Genomic DNA, 17,051 nt, shown 5'->3' with positions numbered 1-17,051 from the left:
TTCTTGGAATAGTATACGGATCGACCCATATATGCATTATAGTAAAGTGGAGTAATAAAGTAATATATAATGATCAATTAGTCAAGAATCTGATAAAAAACTATTCCAAAACTATGGCTTCTTCACTTGTTTCGCACTTCACCTACCACCATTTTATTGCATGAATCTTAACTTATTTCCGTAAAACCCTAATTAATAATAAAAACAAATTCCCTCATTTGTCTTTGCTTGCAGGCGAAGGCAAACGAATAAACGAGGACGATCTCTCACCATGAGCAACCAAATCCGGAATCACCGGAGTTGAGCCGTCTCTGTTAACACTTTGGTATGAAACTAAAGTAGGAATGTAATAATCCGACGTGTTCTTGACGAAAGAAGCTTCGGTGGAGACGGCCTCCTTGGACGAGAGGCACTGCCGCGGTTGCGTTTGATAGAATACCTTGGAGAGCACGAACTCGCCGTCTCTCTCCTCCTCGTTTTCGCCGGAGTGGTACTGATGCATCACCCAGTTCGTCTTCTCCGGCTTCCGCTGCCGCCCGTAGTTGGTGTAGAGCACCAGGATTTTCTTGTAGCCTTTCACGCTCCCGCCGCCCGAGATCGGCCGGGTTTTGCCTGTCTTGTGCCACCTTGTTTCGCCGCCGTCCGCGTTGTGCACCTTCCGCCGCTTTCTCGTCCCCGTCGTGTATGCCTTGGACGGGCGGTGGAAGAAGTGCCGGACTTGCCCGTCCTTGCTCACTCCTATCAATTCATTTTCACTTTCATCATCCATGCATCTATATTTGCAAACCATTATTCAAATTGCAATTTTTACGCCATTTTGCAATCACGTCACCTAATCGATTCATTCACTTTTTAATTTTTTGCAATTACCCATAAAGTTTATCCAACGTGTTTTCCTGAAACGTCATTTACCCACCAAAATGGCATAGTTTTACCATTGAATCAAAAATTTAAGGATGCTATATTGATTGTAAATAAAAATAAATAAATCAAAAGATGGTGTTGTAACCTTAACATTTTAAAAATCGGTGAAAATTGTGAATTCGGGTAATATTGTGTTGTTTGCGAAAACTAACGTTAACATGATTAATCCATACTACATCAACGCGTGCCCCGTGTACAATGACGATTTTATACTATCAATTTCGTTATGGGTTCTCTTTGACAGAAAAGGGTGAAAAATATGGGATGAGTTCCAGTGTCCCATAAATTTATGTGTGCCACTATGTCTCATGCTTATATCTATTATTTTAAAAATATTTTTTATAAAAATAAAATTTATTATAATACTATGAAGTATTTAATTTTTATTTCAAAAAATTAATTTTTTTCAAAAGTATATACCATGACTTTGAATTTATCAACCTATTATTAGCTAATAAAAGTGAAATTATATGATAAAAAATAATTATATACCCTAAATTGATGGAATAAACTCTAGTTAATAATCGCAAAATTAAACTAAAGTATACAAAGTTAAAATTAAAGAAAAATATAAAAAAAAATAAACAAAATTGAAAGTGGTACACAAAGTGAGACATAAAATGTGGTACACTGAATCTCATTCCGAAAAATATATATTTTCACCTTTTTTCACTCTTTTATTACATATTCTGTATGGTGAATAATTTTCTTCGAGCATGATGAAAAAAAAATTGAGCGGCCTTTTACTCCAGTTCATGATAATATTATCATGAGGTAATGGTGTGATAATTAATATTTTCCGATGTTTTCCTTTATGGAGATAAAAATGATGTGATAATTTTTTTTCACGTCTGTCCCCCTTTTCTTTTCTCATGATAAACACCAAAAATGAAATCAAGTTTGGAAAGGATGAAAAGATAGAAACAGATGTATTTGTTCGACTATGGTGAGAATAGAGAATGTGACAATGAACTAGGATATATGATAGTCAAAAACCTTTAGAAGTTGGAAAGAGAAATGAAGAAATCATGGTGGAGATCGTAATCAATTAATTACCTGGAAGCTTCTCTGGATGAGTATAACAAATCCCATTTTCGCCTTGAATAGTTGGAATAAATTCATCGATCAATGGATGCATCTTCCTCGTATCACACATCACTTTTGCCTCCAAATGTTCAAGAATTTCTTGATCAGATGGGTCAAACTTCACCCCAGCGGGAAGCCCAGGCAAATCTTGAATCCCACTACTCTAAAATATATAAATCCAATTTCAATTAATCTCTTTCTTCACCACACAAAAAAAAAAAAAAAGACAGCAATTGAAGAATTGTTATTACAGTATATATGTAATAACCTTATAATCTTGTAGTTTAATGGTTTGGCCGCATGAAGGGCAGATTAGTGTTTGAAATGGATGAGTTGTTGAAGTGGCAATGCTAGTTTCATTTTCGCTAATTCTGAGGGCTGTTTCTTCATCACTATTAGACCATGTCATTTCTCTTCTTTGCAGCTCTTACGCCCATCCAAAATCGGGCTTTGCTCCACCTCTCCTCTCCTCTCTCACACAGATTTTCTACCAAGAAACACACACAGAAAATTGCGAAGAGAAATGAGAAAAAGATAGTTAATAAGAAGATAAAAATGTAAGATTTTTATTATGAAACATGTTGTTAGTTAACCAACACTTTTATTGATGCTTCTTCTTTGATATCTGCAGAAGGAATCATGCATACCAACTGCTATCAGTTACATGTAAAACCCCATAAATGGACACACACACACACACAAAGAGAGAGAGAGAGAGAGAGAGGAAACAGAATGAATATTTTGTAGAAACAAAAATTAGGTCGATCGCTTGGACGTCAAGTTTGGATTTGTTCTTTTATATACCATGTATATACTATCAATATTGATAGTTAAAACTTTTACACACATCAATACCTACTTTATGGCAAATATATAATTCATAACCTATATTGCATGCACAGAAACTGTGAATTTTTTGTAGTGCACATTAAAAATATTGAGCTCCGAGATCTCACTATTTCAAAAAAAAAAAAACTCACAAAAGAATCTCTAATATGTATATTACATATAAAAAAGAATATAATTAACAAATACTTGTGACGGACTTTATAATGTTCAATTCATTATGTTTCGTATATGATTAAATAAAATATGAAACTAGATATTAATTTACAATAGAGAATCTACCGTCGTCGGGATTTAGGGGGTAGAGTGGATATGGGGCAACACAGATTCTCTAATTAAGGACGTTTCACCTCTTTTACCTAAGAAATTTAAGAGAGAGAGAGAGGGGTAGTGTCAAGGTTGAGTAACCCTAAAGCTTCTTGCATGTGTAGATAAGGGGAAAATGTGAAATTATACGTACATACCAACTAATATGAAAGTAACAAACAGGTCGATTATACCAAACATGCCTTGTATTTAGTTGTTTCTTGGCGTAGACTTCTTCTTCCAAGCAAAGTATCTTTCTCTTTCATCTCCTATATTAATCTTTGGCCTATTAATTACATTTTTGAATTGTTTGCTTGTCTTCATTGGGAAGAAATTTTTTATTTTCTTTCATCTTTTTTTTCAATTTCAATTTTATATTAATTCTTTAATTTTAATTATTAACTAGAGTTTATTCCATCTAATTAATTAAGATATATAATTATTTTTTGTAATTATATTCATTTTTATTATTTAATAATTTATTATTTAAAGTTTCAATTTTTTAAAATAACAACTAATTAAAGTATAAGTCATAATATCACAGTTCTATTGAAAGTGGCTATATATATGTGGCGAAGTATATTTCCGAGTGTATAGTAATCATAATATCATATACCAATTTATAGTAAAATATTCACAGTTCTTCACATTATATATACACACACACACTAATGATTGATCAAATTAAAACGCACCTGTGAGATTAAATTAAATAAAATAACACTATTAAATATGACATCATTGATAAGATATAAATTACACGTATTTATAATAATAATAATAATCATGGAAAATTTTGTCCCTTGGGATGATGTAATGGTAAAGTGGGTATTCATGAGACCAAAGGCATTCATGTTCCTATATGTTTGAACCTATCACAAAGATAGCAGCTAAGAGTTACCATGAACACAAAATAAATAAATATACTAGAAAGCAAATGATGGGCATTCATGTTACTATATGTTTGAACCTATCACAAAGATAGCAGCTAAGAGTCCCATGAACACAAAATAAATAAATATACTAGAAAGCAAATTCTCTAGGCCTGTGATATACGAATAATTAATTAAAACGGAATTTTATTGAAAAAGAAAAAAAAAATCTAGAAATTCTTGAAAACACAGAGAAACAAACTAAGTGTCGAACCTCATTAAAACCTTTTAAAGAAAAATCCAAAGGAAAAAACCTTAAAAAGGAAAAAGAATACTCGTCTAGCAACACGAGAAAAAAATCTCAAAGGAAGAGAATCCAAACGCGACCACGGGAAGGGGAACTTATATACGAATAATGTTAATATTATAACAATATTAATTATTAAATATTAATAAATTTAGAATTTTTTTAATCTAATACGTACCATATTATGTATTTAAATAATTTAATATATGTATGATCTACACATACTCATTATCTAACTAATCTATATTTGACTAAAAGTACACTTATATATATTTCCCAATTTTTTTGAACTTATTAACTCCAAGATTATATTATGTGATGTCAGATAAATGATATCGAACTGAAACATTTGAGAAGTGGAGAAAATGTGGTGGTAAGTAAGTTTTACGCACATATATATAGTAATTGTTGTCTCACTTGAAATAATACAAAGACAGAATGAGTCGGAATTTGCAAGCACCTTCGGCTTCGGACTTGTAATCAATAATTACAAAATTAAATCACAAATATTGATGGGAGGTGTTGCTCCGTTTGAGCAATAGATGATAATCGACCTCTTCGGTTTTCCCTTAGGATATGATCATTACCTGCGATATACATTCTTGCAGCAAAAAAAAGAAAAAACCCTATTAACCAATATTTGGAAAGGATTCATCCCTCCAAAATTCAACATTACCATGCATGTGGCAACTAAGAAATTAAATGTGGGATAGAATTTGGGAATGGCTGCCAAGTGCAATCAAACACTATATATATAGTAAGTGATCGTTTGGTTCAAGTAGAGGAATGGAAATGGAATGAAATCACATAAAGGAGTGGAATGGTAACAATGATCATTACTTTTATTGAGTGTTTGGTTTAACAATGAAAATGAATAATTAATAAGGGATTCTCTTTCTTTTGTTTCCCTTTTATTTTGAGGGGTAACAAATTGGGTGATTGGGTTACCCTCAAGTAATGGTATTGGTTAACTCATTACACAAACCAAACAACAAGTAATGGATTCAATTAATTGAATTCATTTCTAACCTCTAAAAACACCCAACCAAATGTGGGCTAAGAAAGTAAGGTCGATGATCATCCGGAAAGCGAAACCCATCGCGATTAATCATCTTTGGTATGCACAAGTAGGGATGTCAATCGGGCCAGCCCACCGGGTTTTCGGGCTAGCCCTATCGGGTTTCGGGTTAGTCGGGTGCGGGCTAATCGGGTTGGAGATTTTTTCGGGTTGTAAATCTTCAACCCTAACCCTAAACTTTCGGGTTTCGGGCTAGCCCATCGGGCTAATCATGTTAAAGGCGTAAAAATAAAATTATCATTTGTATTTTATTATTCCTAATGATCTAATGTATAATGTATAAAATATACATAGATATTAAAGATATAAATTATATAGCAAAGCATGAAATGCAAAAATATAAGATATTCAAGATTACATAAACAAAATTATATTAAAATGAGATAGTAAAATTTGACATGTATCAATGCACTAGAATCAATCTGGATTATTACTGAATAATTAGTGGATTTGTCATGCACGTCTCATTAACAGAAAAAAAAACAAAATTGGTATCACTTTAAAATGAGATATTAATAATTAATTGTTATAGGTGATGTTACGGCGGCTCTTGCCTATTCTCGTATCTGCCATAGCTTTCCCAAAGTCCGTTGGGGAGATTGGATTTGGGAGAATTATATCCCTGTGAGACGCTCGATTGTTTGTTGGCGTATAATTCAGAGCCGCTTGCCGACCCTGGATGTTCTCATTCGTCAGGGTACCTTGGGACCCAATCGGTGTTCTTTATGTGGTGCTGCGGAGGAGACTATATCCCATTTGTTTTGGGAATGCTCGGTAGTGCGACCGATCTGGATGGATTTTCTTGGTTGGTTTCATCAGGGTGATTCTGGGCATGCACCGGATATTCATAGCTTCCTGGTTTTGGCTTGGAATGCTAAGTTCAGTTCTCAAGTGAACTCCTTTTGGAAGTTAGGTGTTTTGTCGATTCTTTGGCGTATCTGGGAGGGGAGGAACCGAGCTATTTTCAATGATGAGAGTTTCGATCCAAGGGCTGTGATGAGCTTCGTTAAAGTGGCGTTTAAGGAGCTCGATGCGTCATCGTTTAAAATCGGTTCGGTTTCGAATTCTTGGCGGGATTATTTGATCACCCGTAGTCTTGGTGTTGTTTCTCGTGCGTCTCCGCCTCCGTTAATGATTGAGGTGTATTGGTGGCCTCCTGTTGGCCAGTGGATCAAGGTCAATACTGATGGTTCGGCTGCGGGTTCGCCAGGTGCTATTGCAGCTGGTGCGGTTTTTTCGGGATAAGTTTGGCTGGGTCCGTGGTTGCTTTCACTTGAAAGGTGGTCGTGGTTATGCGTTTGAGGCTGAATTACATGCGGTTATTACTGCGATTGCGATTGCTCATGCTCGGGGTTGGATGTTTCTTTGGATTGAGGCGGATTCGATGTATGTGGTAAATCTGTTAAGCTCTCGTGCCCGGGATGTTCCTTGGAGATTTGTGGCGTCTTGGAACCGCACGCTGCATCTTCTTACGGATATGCAGATTATGGTTTCTCACATTTACCGGGAAGGTAATGTTGCGGCTGATATTATGGCTAATCCTGATAGGTCGGAAGGATGGTGGCCTCATGCGATTGATGATGTCAGGAAGGCTGTTGCTTTGGATATGGCCACTCACAGTTTTGTTCGTGTTCGTGGTTGATGGCTGTGGGGGCTTGTTTTAGCTGCCTGATGGGATGGTTTTGGCTGTTGAGATAGGGCGTTTCCTGGCCTTTTTTCAGCTGCTGGGTGTGCTCGGCGCTGGGGTTTGGGGAGTCGGGTCCTGTTGGTTGCTCCGCGATGGCGTTTGGCTATCGGCGTTGAGAGTTTGGAGATGTGGTTGTCTCTGCGCGTTTCGCTAGTTTTCTTTGGCCTCTTTTAGCTCGTTCTTTCAGGTTAGTTGCGGTGTTTTCAGCTCGGTCTGTGCTTGTGCTTGTTTTGGGGTTGCAGAGCCGGATTGCCTAGGGACGATGGTTCGGCCGAAGTTTCTGAGGCAGTCCTTCCCGCTCTTCAACTACTCTGGGTCGTTTGTTTTTGTTTTTTTATGAGTACTCTTTTTTCTCCTTAGAGGTTTTCCCTTGCGGGTTTTCTCTATGGAGGTTTTTCGAGGCTCGGCCCTTAGTCTGCTCTCTTTTGTGCTTTCAAGGGATCCTTTTTTGGCTGTTTTTTTTTTTTTTTTATCTTTCTCTTTTTAATATAACCTTATTAAAAAAAAATAATTAATTTCTAACTAATGAGATACTAATAATCAATTTCTACAAAAAATCCGTAATTAATTTCACTTTTTTTAATGAGATTGCACACACACACACACACACACACACATATATATTCTAACTAATTAATTTCACTTTTTTTAATGAGGCTACATATATATATTTAAGCAAATACCATAGATCTAAACATAGCAGAAGTTGTAACTGGATGCATCAGTCACAATTCCGTCAGCCCACCGGGCCAGCCCATCGGGTTTTCGGGCTAGCCCTATCGGGTTTCGGGTTAGTCGGGTGCGGGCTAATCGGGCTGGAGGTTTTTTCGGGTTGCGATTTTTCAACCCTAACCCTCTAATTTTGTCGGGTTATTCGGGTCGGCCCACGGGTTTCGGGCTGCATTGACATCCCTATGCACAAGGAATATACCATTCACAATCAAAGACACTGTGACCAATATCAAGAAAGATGAGTTGGTTCGCCTCTAAGAAGTATCCCCGGCCCCTTGAATGAAGTTGAAGCACACAAGTGGAGGGATGGGATACACCATGACACATGGCATGCACACAACTCTGGTTGTGGACACAATGGCTTTTGATTATAGGTCCATTGTTGTACGCCACACAGTGGTTTTCTTTGTTGTACAATCCTTTGACATTTCCTGACAATATGCATTCTTTTTTTTTTTTTGGATAAATTAACAGTACTATATAAAGAAATTTAAAGACCCCGCCACAGAGAACTCCAATCCAAGATCCTGAGACTTGGGCATTAATCTCTTACCACTTGACCAACACACCAACATACAAATATGCACTCTTTGTAATGTTATCCAACGCCCACTTATTCCAACAAATATCTATGAATTATTGTAAGGCCTCTCAACCAATCTTAGTTTTTTCACTTGACTATCTATTCAGTCAAGGTTAAGTTAGGACATTGGTAATGGTGGGACACTACGTTTTTAACACTAGTGTCTCCCCATCCCCCTGTTCTTGATCTTTCATCATTGCGGTTGTCTTTTCTCTCAAGTACACTCGAGTTAATTAAGTTTGTACTTTATTTTTTTGCCTTCTAATTTTTTTTATTATATAATTTTAGTAATAAAATAAACTAGCATTTAACTTGTCCATATTCGTCAGAGAAGTATTTCTTCAATTAATTTAATTTGACCAAATTAAATTGGTGGTACATTTCAAATGATATTAATCTCAACCACTTTCGTTATTAAATATTAATTTTTGGAGGACGGAGCAGCGACGAAAATCACGGGCTTGTAGGAAGCGGACAGAGCGCCGGCAATCGGGGGAGGGGCCGGAGGTGGATTGGGGTCTGGGTGATTTCATCTTGAATGAATTAGTATCGTTCAAGTTGATACTCTCAAGACCCGCGGGCGTTGAAGATGTTAGATCCTTGAGAGAATGACGAAAAGCCATCGGAGAAAAAGTTGGGATTCCCGGCAAATTTGGTTGGTTGCTCTACCAATTTGCAAAGTCACAATTCATTTTTTCAAATTAAAAAGGAAAATGGGAAGTTGTAAAATAATGAAGAAAAAGAAGAAATGGATAGAGAATGTATGAATTGTAGTGTAAAATTTGAGGATGAATGAGTGGTGTTTATTGACAGAATAAAAAATATAAAAAATAAAAAAATTGTTACCTCCAATGGTTGAATTTAAAAAGAAAATGAAACAAACAAAAAAATAGCAACTGAAACGCTGAAAACCAGATTTCTTTTTTTTTAAATAGGCGCGTGTATGGCACACACCATATATAAAACCTTAAGAGCTCGGCACGGAGGAAAGAGTCGGGCCTCGAGCCTAATGGAGCAGCAACGGCTGTTGTCTTGTTGGAGCATGGCTCGAGCCCATCTAGCGAGCTGCGCAGCGGGTGCTCTAATGATTCAATAATAAAAATCTATTGGTTACTGAACATGTCTAAAATAGATTTTAAAAAATGCTAAATTAAATTAAATGACTCTAATTATTAATGAAGAATTGTACTAGCCAGAAAATATCGATCAAATGCTGAATAATTGAGGATGGTTGTTGCAATGGATACAGAAAGAGATAAGATGACATGGCTGTCAGTTCATGAATGTACATAAGCTTTCTGGAAAAGTTCAACTAAACAAACAATTCTTTTGTAAATTAATATGTCAAGCTAACATTAATGCCTAGAGAGGAAACTTATGAATTACTAGAATTTATTGTGGTGTATAATTAAAAAGAAGAGAAGAAAAAGAAGAAGAATTTCCTGTGGTGTGTATTTGACAATCAATTAATTGTGTTTGCTGAAGAAAAATGCTCTATTTATATGAACAAAGAATAACTCAATTACCTCAACTAGAAATATAATACACTATGGGATGACGGATAAAATTAATAATGGAGCCCATCAAGCGGCGTTTAGTTAACTCGATGAGGTAGACAAAGATTTGAGGATGATTAAATAATTCACTTAATTTTGAGGTGATAAATAATTATTTAATTATATAATTAAAGTGTGAACTGAATATTTAGCACTGGTTGAAATATGCAAATTAAATTTTTGATTAAATTAAATTATTTTATCAATTATATCTTATCACTTAAATCGAATGTCTCCTAAATGTAGAGATCAATTGTCTAAGTTAAAAACCATAAATTGGCATTTTAGGGACTAGTTTGGTACGAGTGATTAAAGTGTATAATATAATTATTACATTTTAATATCTTATTTGGTAAAATATAGTATAAAACATACGCAACCCTTTATAAATCCCAAAGCTCAATAAAATTATACAGATTGGGTAGTCTAAGAATAAATTATAAGATACTAGTGGAATAAAAATAAAAGATCTAGATAAAATTGAAACAATGTTAATTTATACTAATAGAAAAAGAGCCTAAGGCAGTTTAAGGCACAACTTGTGGATTGTCTATTTTACCCATGTTATATACTCCCTCCGTCCCATCCCAATAGGCTCACTTCTTTAGAGCACGGAGATTAAAAAAACTTATTTTTTAGTAGGAAAATGGTAGTAAAGTGGTGTGGTCCACACTAATTAAGTACAACTTTTTTATTCAAAAAGGAAAATGAGCCTATTAGAGTGGGACGGAGGGAGTATTTATTATTATATTTATAAAATATAAATCTATTTTGATATACATTTTTTTGTCACTCAAATCTATAAAGAATTCTTTATATCTATAGCTATTGATAAGGCTTATAAATAAATATATTCATCCAATAAATTATCTAATAAAAGTAATGAATTAATAGATTTTTTAAATAATAGATTATCAATTAAAATAACATTAATTGCACGTACAACGTACGATCTTTATGCTAGTATAAACTAAATGTGACCGGTGCTCTCGGGAGGTGCACGAACTAGTAAGTAATACTCAAATATTGATCCTTTATATATTAATAACTCGATTGTGCAAACGATGGTCCTAGTTATAACTGTGTGGGTGTTTGGCTGAGCTTATAAGTTGTTTAAAAGCTTATAAGCTCATTTAAAGTATTTGGCAAAATAAGCTACTAAACAGCTTATAAACTATCATATTAAGCTCTAAGAGCTTATAAGCTGCTCAAAAAATAAATTCTTCTACCCTAACTTATTTTCTCCTATTTTTTAATAAGCAACACTCATTTTACAAAAATAACTCAACTATAATTTTTTATTTTCATCATATATCATTTTAATTTCATTTTTTTTAATATTTTCTCACTAACTAAAAATTCTCTCTCTAACTTATAAGCTCAATCACTCAAACACTTTAACAACTTATAAGTTCTAAAGAAATTATATGTTATAAGCTCTTGAAACATCTTATAAACTCCAAAAGTTTATAAGCTCTTTAAAATAAGCGCCAAACACCCTCTGCGATAAGTTTAACTTATTTTACTTAAAAATAATTACCAAAGTCCAAGACGCTTTCTCAAAGCAGAATTAACCCGTCCGAATGCAGGAAGTTTGCGGGCTCAATTACACATCAGGCCCACTGCCCTGCGTTTTGAATTCTACATTGTCGGGTATTTAATGCCATACGGGCTACGGGCCGAGTCTTCTTTCAAATCACGGGCCCTCTCAAATTAAATTATTGAATTGTACACGAGTATACCACACCTGACACCCCATAAATCATAAATTCATAATGCATATGGATTGTGAACAAAATAATGAGATGAAGTGTCCCATTTAATAATATTGTATAAAAATAAAATTTATTATAATACGATAGTATTTAATTTTTATTTTAAGTAATTAAAGCTTAAAATTTTACATACTATAACTTTGAATTTATCAACTTATTATTAGCTAATAAAAGTGAAATTAAATTATCAAAAATAATTTTATAACCTAATTATATGGAATAGATCTTAGTTAATAAGCATAAAATTAAACTAAAGCATACAAAGTTAAAATTGGAAGAAAAAAAAATTGAAAATGAGATTCAAGTGGGACGTCAAATGTAGTACACCGAATTTCAATTTCAAAATAATAGAGATAATTATAATTTAGATCCCAAATGTCCAATGTTCTAATTGTCGATTCTAATTGTTTGCATTAGTTTTCAGCGGAAAATTAGACATTCGTCCCACGTCTAAACTTAAAATTGATTGAAGCTCATGATCCAGATTGTTCACCCATGTTATCAATGTTATCGAACGTCTGAAATTGTAATTCAAATTATTGGAGAACTTTAATTCTATTGCACCACTTCTAACTCAATTACTCAATCATGGGACGTCAAATGATAAAATTGACGATAATAATGGACAACTCAAGCAATAAGCTTCAAGTGCCCTTAATCAAATTTGAATTTCAATGTTGGATGAAAATCTAAATCTCATCTTCAAAATTGTGCAAACATTAGAATAAATTAATTTGTTATAGCTCAAAAAAATAAAATATTATTAAAACACTTTAAAATTAAGTCTAATTTACAACAACTCCAAATTTTGAAATTTAAGTTACTATCAACTCTGAAAGAATGCTCACTTTTAAGAGTGGAGATAAGTAATAAAGATAATAAGAATTGCACTGTTCAAATAATCCTCATATGTAATTATCGATCTCTATAATATTGTACACTAACAAAAACGATTCTGAGTAGGGATTTAAATTCTTGTTTTTTTGTCTTAAATGTTTCACTTAATCCTCATTGTTGATATTTAGCCTTAAATCTATTCTCTATGTTTAATGTATATAATGATATTCAAATATCAGTTAATACCAACTGGTGGTTTAAAGATTTCCATCATCCAAAACGACTTGTCTATATTAATATAATACAATGTCATCATTAAAAGGGCCTCAACTCATCATTCTCAACAACTGAAAGAAAACAATATAATTTCACCTGGTATAAAAATCTATATCAGTAGCACTGTCAAGAAACAGTGAATCTTAGGTGGTAAAGAATACAAAGCATGATTCATTCACAAGTAGTATATCTCTTGCTCTCTACTTGTGAATGTTGGCAATTAAAAAATTAGTTACAAAATGTGTATAGCAATCCCATCATGCCACACTGCCATGATCCGAACCATCTTCATAGTAATAAGGCGTCAACTTCCCTTCTTTGGCGACGTTCTTGTGCAGGCTCCGGCAGCCGATCTCCTGCATCATCTTCACCACGCGCCTCATTGAGGGCCGGTTTATAGGGAGCGGGCTCGTGCAGAGTAGCCCTAAGTTGAGCACTCTGCAGACGTCGTCCCTGTAGCAAGACTCGAGTTTAGGGTCGATCACACTCAGAACGCCCTTCTGATCCAACGTCCAACACACCCACTTCACCAAATCCTTCTCACCAAACTCCGGATCCACGGGGAGTTTACCGGTCACCAACTCCAGAATCACTACGCCAAAGCTGTAGATGTCGCTCTTCTCGTTCACTCGAAGCGTGTAGGCGTATTCTGCAATGGAAAACGGTGGTTTTAGTTAGTTAGTGGTGACAGTGTAAATATAGCAACTACTAGTAGTAGTGGATTGTTGAGGGAGAATCCAATAACCAAACTAGTGTGGCTATCAATAAAGGGAGATTGCTATTTGCTATGATTGGATATGATTCATGTGTGACTCCTATGGCACCTAAAACTGCACTCACACTCACTAATAATTCACTATGCACAATCAGTACAAAAGGGACTAACCAGGGGCGATGTAGCCGCACGAGCCGGCGATGACGGACATGGACTTGCCACTAGCATCATCCACCACCTTGGCCAGCCCGAAATCGGCGACACGAGCTCCGTACTCGGCGTCAAGCAATATGTTGTTCGACTTGACGTCTCTGTGGACGATCGGAGGGACGCAGTCGTGGTGCAGGTACGACAGCCCCTCGGCGGCGTCCACGGCGATCTTAAACCTAATCGCCCAATCTAACAACCCACTCTTTGTGCTGTGCAACAAATCGCCTAAACTCCCATTTGGCATATACTCATAAACCAAGAGTTTGCTATCTCTTGTGGTGCAACAACACCACAATTTCACTATATTCTTATGCCTAATCTTCCCCAAAGTCTCAACCTCTGCATCAAAACCATCATCCCTGATGCTCCCTCTCTCGACGTCCGGCTTCGACTGCCCCCACAGCCGCTTCACGGCCACGGCCTCGCCGTTGCTAAGCACCACCTTGTAGACCTTCCCGGAAGCCCCCGTGCCGATCACGTTGTCTTCATCCAGAGCTTCTAATATCTCACTCTCGCTGAATCCCAGCTTGTGGAAAGACATCAACGTCCATTTTGAACGATCGAGATTTCTCTTGACATCGTTGAATTTCTTGTATTTGATATAGAACCAAACTATGCCAAATATAAGTAGAATTCCAGCTAGAACAAATAGAGTTCTGAAAAACCAAATGTAGCCCTTGTTTTTCATTTCTTTGCTGTTGCATAATCCCTCCATTTCTTCACACAATTCCGAATTTCCAAGGAAGCTGTCTTTGTACATTTCTTTGGCGTAATCTGGAGGAATGTGGCCGCTGAGATTATTATACGAGAAATTGAGACGATTCAGCTTCAGATTCTGCAATGAAACAGGGATTTCGCCGGAAAATCTGTTTCTTGATAAATCGAGATAGTTTAGAACGGATAATTCCCCGATTTCGCCGGGAATTTCACCTGAAAAATCGTTGTCTGCTAAATTCAGCTCGTTTAGCTTCTTCCATGAATCAATGCCGTTGGGAAATCCACCGGAAAATGCGTTGTTGTGAAGATCGAGCTTCACTAGTTGCCCGAGATTCACCACACTGACCGGCAACGAACCAGAAAACTCATTGTCGTTGCCGGAAATCTCCAACAAATTCTTTAGAAATCCTATCTCCTCCGGCAGATTGCCAGAGAATTTGTTCTCCGACAAAATCAACTGAGATAAGTTCGACGCTCCGGCGATAGTTTTCGCAATTCCACCGGAAAACGAGTTACCGATCAGCTCAAGTAATGACACGTGAGGAAGCCCCCAAAATCCGGCCGGCACCTCACCGGAGAAATTATTGCGCCCTAACCTCACCCGCAGCAAGCTCCGGCACTCGCCGAGAGTCACCGGAATTTGGCCGGAAAACGAGTTCTCAATCAGCAACAGCTCTTCGAGAGCGCCGTTGGAACACAAACTCTCCGGAATCCGCCCGGAAAAATTGTTAGTCGAAACATCAATCCACCACAACGCCGAATTTCTACCGAGATCGGAAGGCAATTCTCCCGACAACTGGTTGCGGAAAAGCTTCAACTCGTACAAATTTGGAGACTCAGCAATGGCGTCCGGCAATCCGCCGCGCAGATTGTTCTCGTAGAGATTCAACGACTCGAGCGCCAACTCGCACAACTCCACCGGAATTTTCCCAGTCAGCATATTCGTCGACGCGTCGAACCGCCGCAGCGACGTCATGTTCGACCACCCGCCGCCCGGAAGCTCGCCGCTCAACGAGTTGTTGTACAGCTCGAGCTGAACCAGAGCCGTCAGCTGGGTGAGGGAACTCGGGATCGACCCGGCCAAACCGTTGTAAGCCAGGTCTAAATCGGTGAGTTTACTGAGTCGACCCAGCGAGTCGGGTATCTCGCCAATTAAACTCGTCTGTGTCAGCCACAGCACCTCTAAATTGGTCAGATTCCCGAGCTCCGGCGGGATCCGACCCGGAGAGAGCGGGTTGTACGACAGATTCAGCATCTTCAGCGTGGAAATGTTACCGAGAAATGAGGGAATTACCCCTTCCAGCAAATTCTCGACCAATGCGAGCACCTCGAGCTTCTGGAAGGTTCCGTAGCTGGCCGGAATATCGCCGGAGAAGTTGTTCCCGGTCAAATCGAGATAGGTCAAGCTCGGGAGCTCGGCCACCCTGCGGGGGAGCGCGCCGGTGAGGTAGTTCTGAGCGAGATCGAGGTGCTGGAGCGCGAGGCAGGCGGCGAGGTCGTCGTCGGGGAGCGTGGAGTTGATGAAGTTGTCGTAGAAGGAAATGGAGGAGAGGCGTTGGAGGCGGCATAGGACGGAAGGAAAGGGGCCAGAGAGGCTGGAGCTGGAGAGGTCGAGCGAGACGACGGAGGCGGAGGAGTCGCATACGACGCCGTTCCAGTTGCATGGGGTTTCGTCGTCGGGATTCCAGTTGGCGAGGGCGGCATTGGGGTCGTCGAAGTTGAGCTTGGCTTTCTGGAGGAAGAGGCCTTCTTTGTTGAGAGAGAGAGTGAGGGAGGGGGAGAGAGAAACCAGGAGGAGTAGGAAGAAGAAGCGGCGGTGGTGCATTTTTGCGGCGGTGGGTTTGGTTTTTAGAGAATGGACATGTTTTTGGAGTGAGAGAGATTTGAAAAATGGTTGGTTTGTTTTTATATACTCTTATGGCTATGAGGAAACTTTATTTGTGTGTGCTTCAAGTTATATTGGTAAAATGGAAACTTTGATAATAACGACGATAGATACAAAGAGAAGACAAGATTGTAATTACAAAACATGGATAATCTTTTATCTTTCTGTCAAAAAAGTTGGAAACAATCTTGTCTCGCCGACTTCATCAGCTAGGATTATTATGTTTGTGTTACATTGATTATTTGTATAAATTGGAACAAACAATAAAAGATACTATTATTTGTATAAATTATATATGTATATTTAAGTTTTTTTTTTAACAAGAGGATTTATGATGCTATTTGATATAATAATACTCCCTCCGTTTTTAAAAAGTTTGTCTCAATTTTCTTTTTGCAATGTCCCGAAAATATTTGTCCTAATTTTTTATTTTTGTATATGACATCATCATCAATTTTATAATTATAACCCTTTAAATATTATTTCTGTACATGATCACCATCAAACAATATTTTACCAAATTTTCTTAAATTCCGTATCGTTTTCTTTGGGGGAGACGGAGGAGGGAGTATGAGTTTTATATAAGAATGAATTGTTTTAGACTGGTTGTTCTATTGGTATATATGATTTTTTTGGTATATGAGTATAATTTATCAAAT

General features: G+C 37.0%; 3 protein-coding genes across 3 annotated transcripts; 1 reads left to right on the top strand and 2 right to left on the bottom strand.

Annotated features, from left to right (window-relative positions):
• On the bottom strand, positions 1-2,766 carry LOC131013462 (NAC domain-containing protein 73-like). Its single transcript, XM_057941555.1, has 4 exons — positions 2,608-2,766; positions 2,279-2,497; positions 1,981-2,173; positions 1-738 (listed from the first exon to the last, which is right to left on the bottom strand). Exons 2-4 carry the CDS (start codon positions 2,417-2,419, stop codon positions 215-217), a joined length of 858 nt encoding a protein of 285 aa, XP_057797538.1. The 5' UTR covers positions 2,420-2,497; positions 2,608-2,766; the 3' UTR covers positions 1-214.
• Positions 2,767-6,211: 3,445 nt separating this feature from the next.
• Positions 6,212-7,061, top strand: LOC131008468 (uncharacterized). The gene is made up of 2 exons (XM_057935344.1): positions 6,212-6,644; positions 6,700-7,061. The coding sequence occupies exons 1-2, from the start codon at positions 6,212-6,214 to the stop codon at positions 7,059-7,061; spliced, it is 795 nt and encodes a 264-aa protein (XP_057791327.1).
• Positions 7,062-12,937: 5,876 nt separating this feature from the next.
• On the bottom strand, positions 12,938-16,489 carry LOC131013461 (receptor-like protein kinase HSL1). The gene is made up of 2 exons (XM_057941554.1): positions 13,752-16,489; positions 12,938-13,514 (listed from the first exon to the last, which is right to left on the bottom strand). The coding sequence occupies exons 1-2, from the start codon at positions 16,330-16,332 to the stop codon at positions 13,123-13,125; spliced, it is 2,973 nt and encodes a 990-aa protein (XP_057797537.1). The 5' UTR covers positions 16,333-16,489; the 3' UTR covers positions 12,938-13,122.
• Positions 16,490-17,051: the final 562 nt, after the last annotated feature.

This window comes from Salvia miltiorrhiza, chromosome 2 (genome assembly GCF_028751815.1).
Source record: "Salvia miltiorrhiza cultivar Shanhuang (shh) chromosome 2, IMPLAD_Smil_shh, whole genome shotgun sequence".
Lineage (NCBI taxonomy): Eukaryota > Viridiplantae > Streptophyta > Magnoliopsida > Lamiales > Lamiaceae > Salvia > Salvia miltiorrhiza.
Note: the sequence above shows the minus strand (reverse complement) of the source record. Positions and strands in the feature narration are given on the sequence as shown.

What these genes read in the sequence shown, in the direction of transcription:
- LOC131013462 (XM_057941555.1), bottom strand. Translation starts at nt 2,419, where the DNA reads ATGACATGGTCTAATAGTGATGAAGAAACAGCCCTCAGAATTAGCGAA. An exon ending in TTAAACTACAAGATTATAAG is followed by an intron (nt 2,174 to 2,278) that starts GTTATTACATAT and finishes TATATATTTTAG; the next exon opens with AGTAGTGGGATTCAAGATTT. An exon ending in TCATCCAGAGAAGCTTCCAG is followed by an intron (nt 739 to 1,980) that starts GTAATTAATTGA and finishes ATGAATTGATAG; the next exon opens with GAGTGAGCAAGGACGGGCAA.
- LOC131008468 (XM_057935344.1), top strand. Translation starts at nt 6,212, where the DNA reads ATGGATTTTCTTGGTTGGTTTCATCAGGGTGATTCTGGGCATGCACCG. An exon ending in GCCAGGTGCTATTGCAGCTG is followed by an intron (nt 6,645 to 6,699) that starts GTGCGGTTTTTT and finishes TTCACTTGAAAG; the next exon opens with GTGGTCGTGGTTATGCGTTT.
- LOC131013461 (XM_057941554.1), bottom strand. Translation starts at nt 16,332, where the DNA reads ATGCACCACCGCCGCTTCTTCTTCCTACTCCTCCTGGTTTCTCTCTCC. An exon ending in GTGCGGCTACATCGCCCCTG is followed by an intron (nt 13,515 to 13,751) that starts GTTAGTCCCTTT and finishes TTTCCATTGCAG; the next exon opens with AATACGCCTACACGCTTCGA.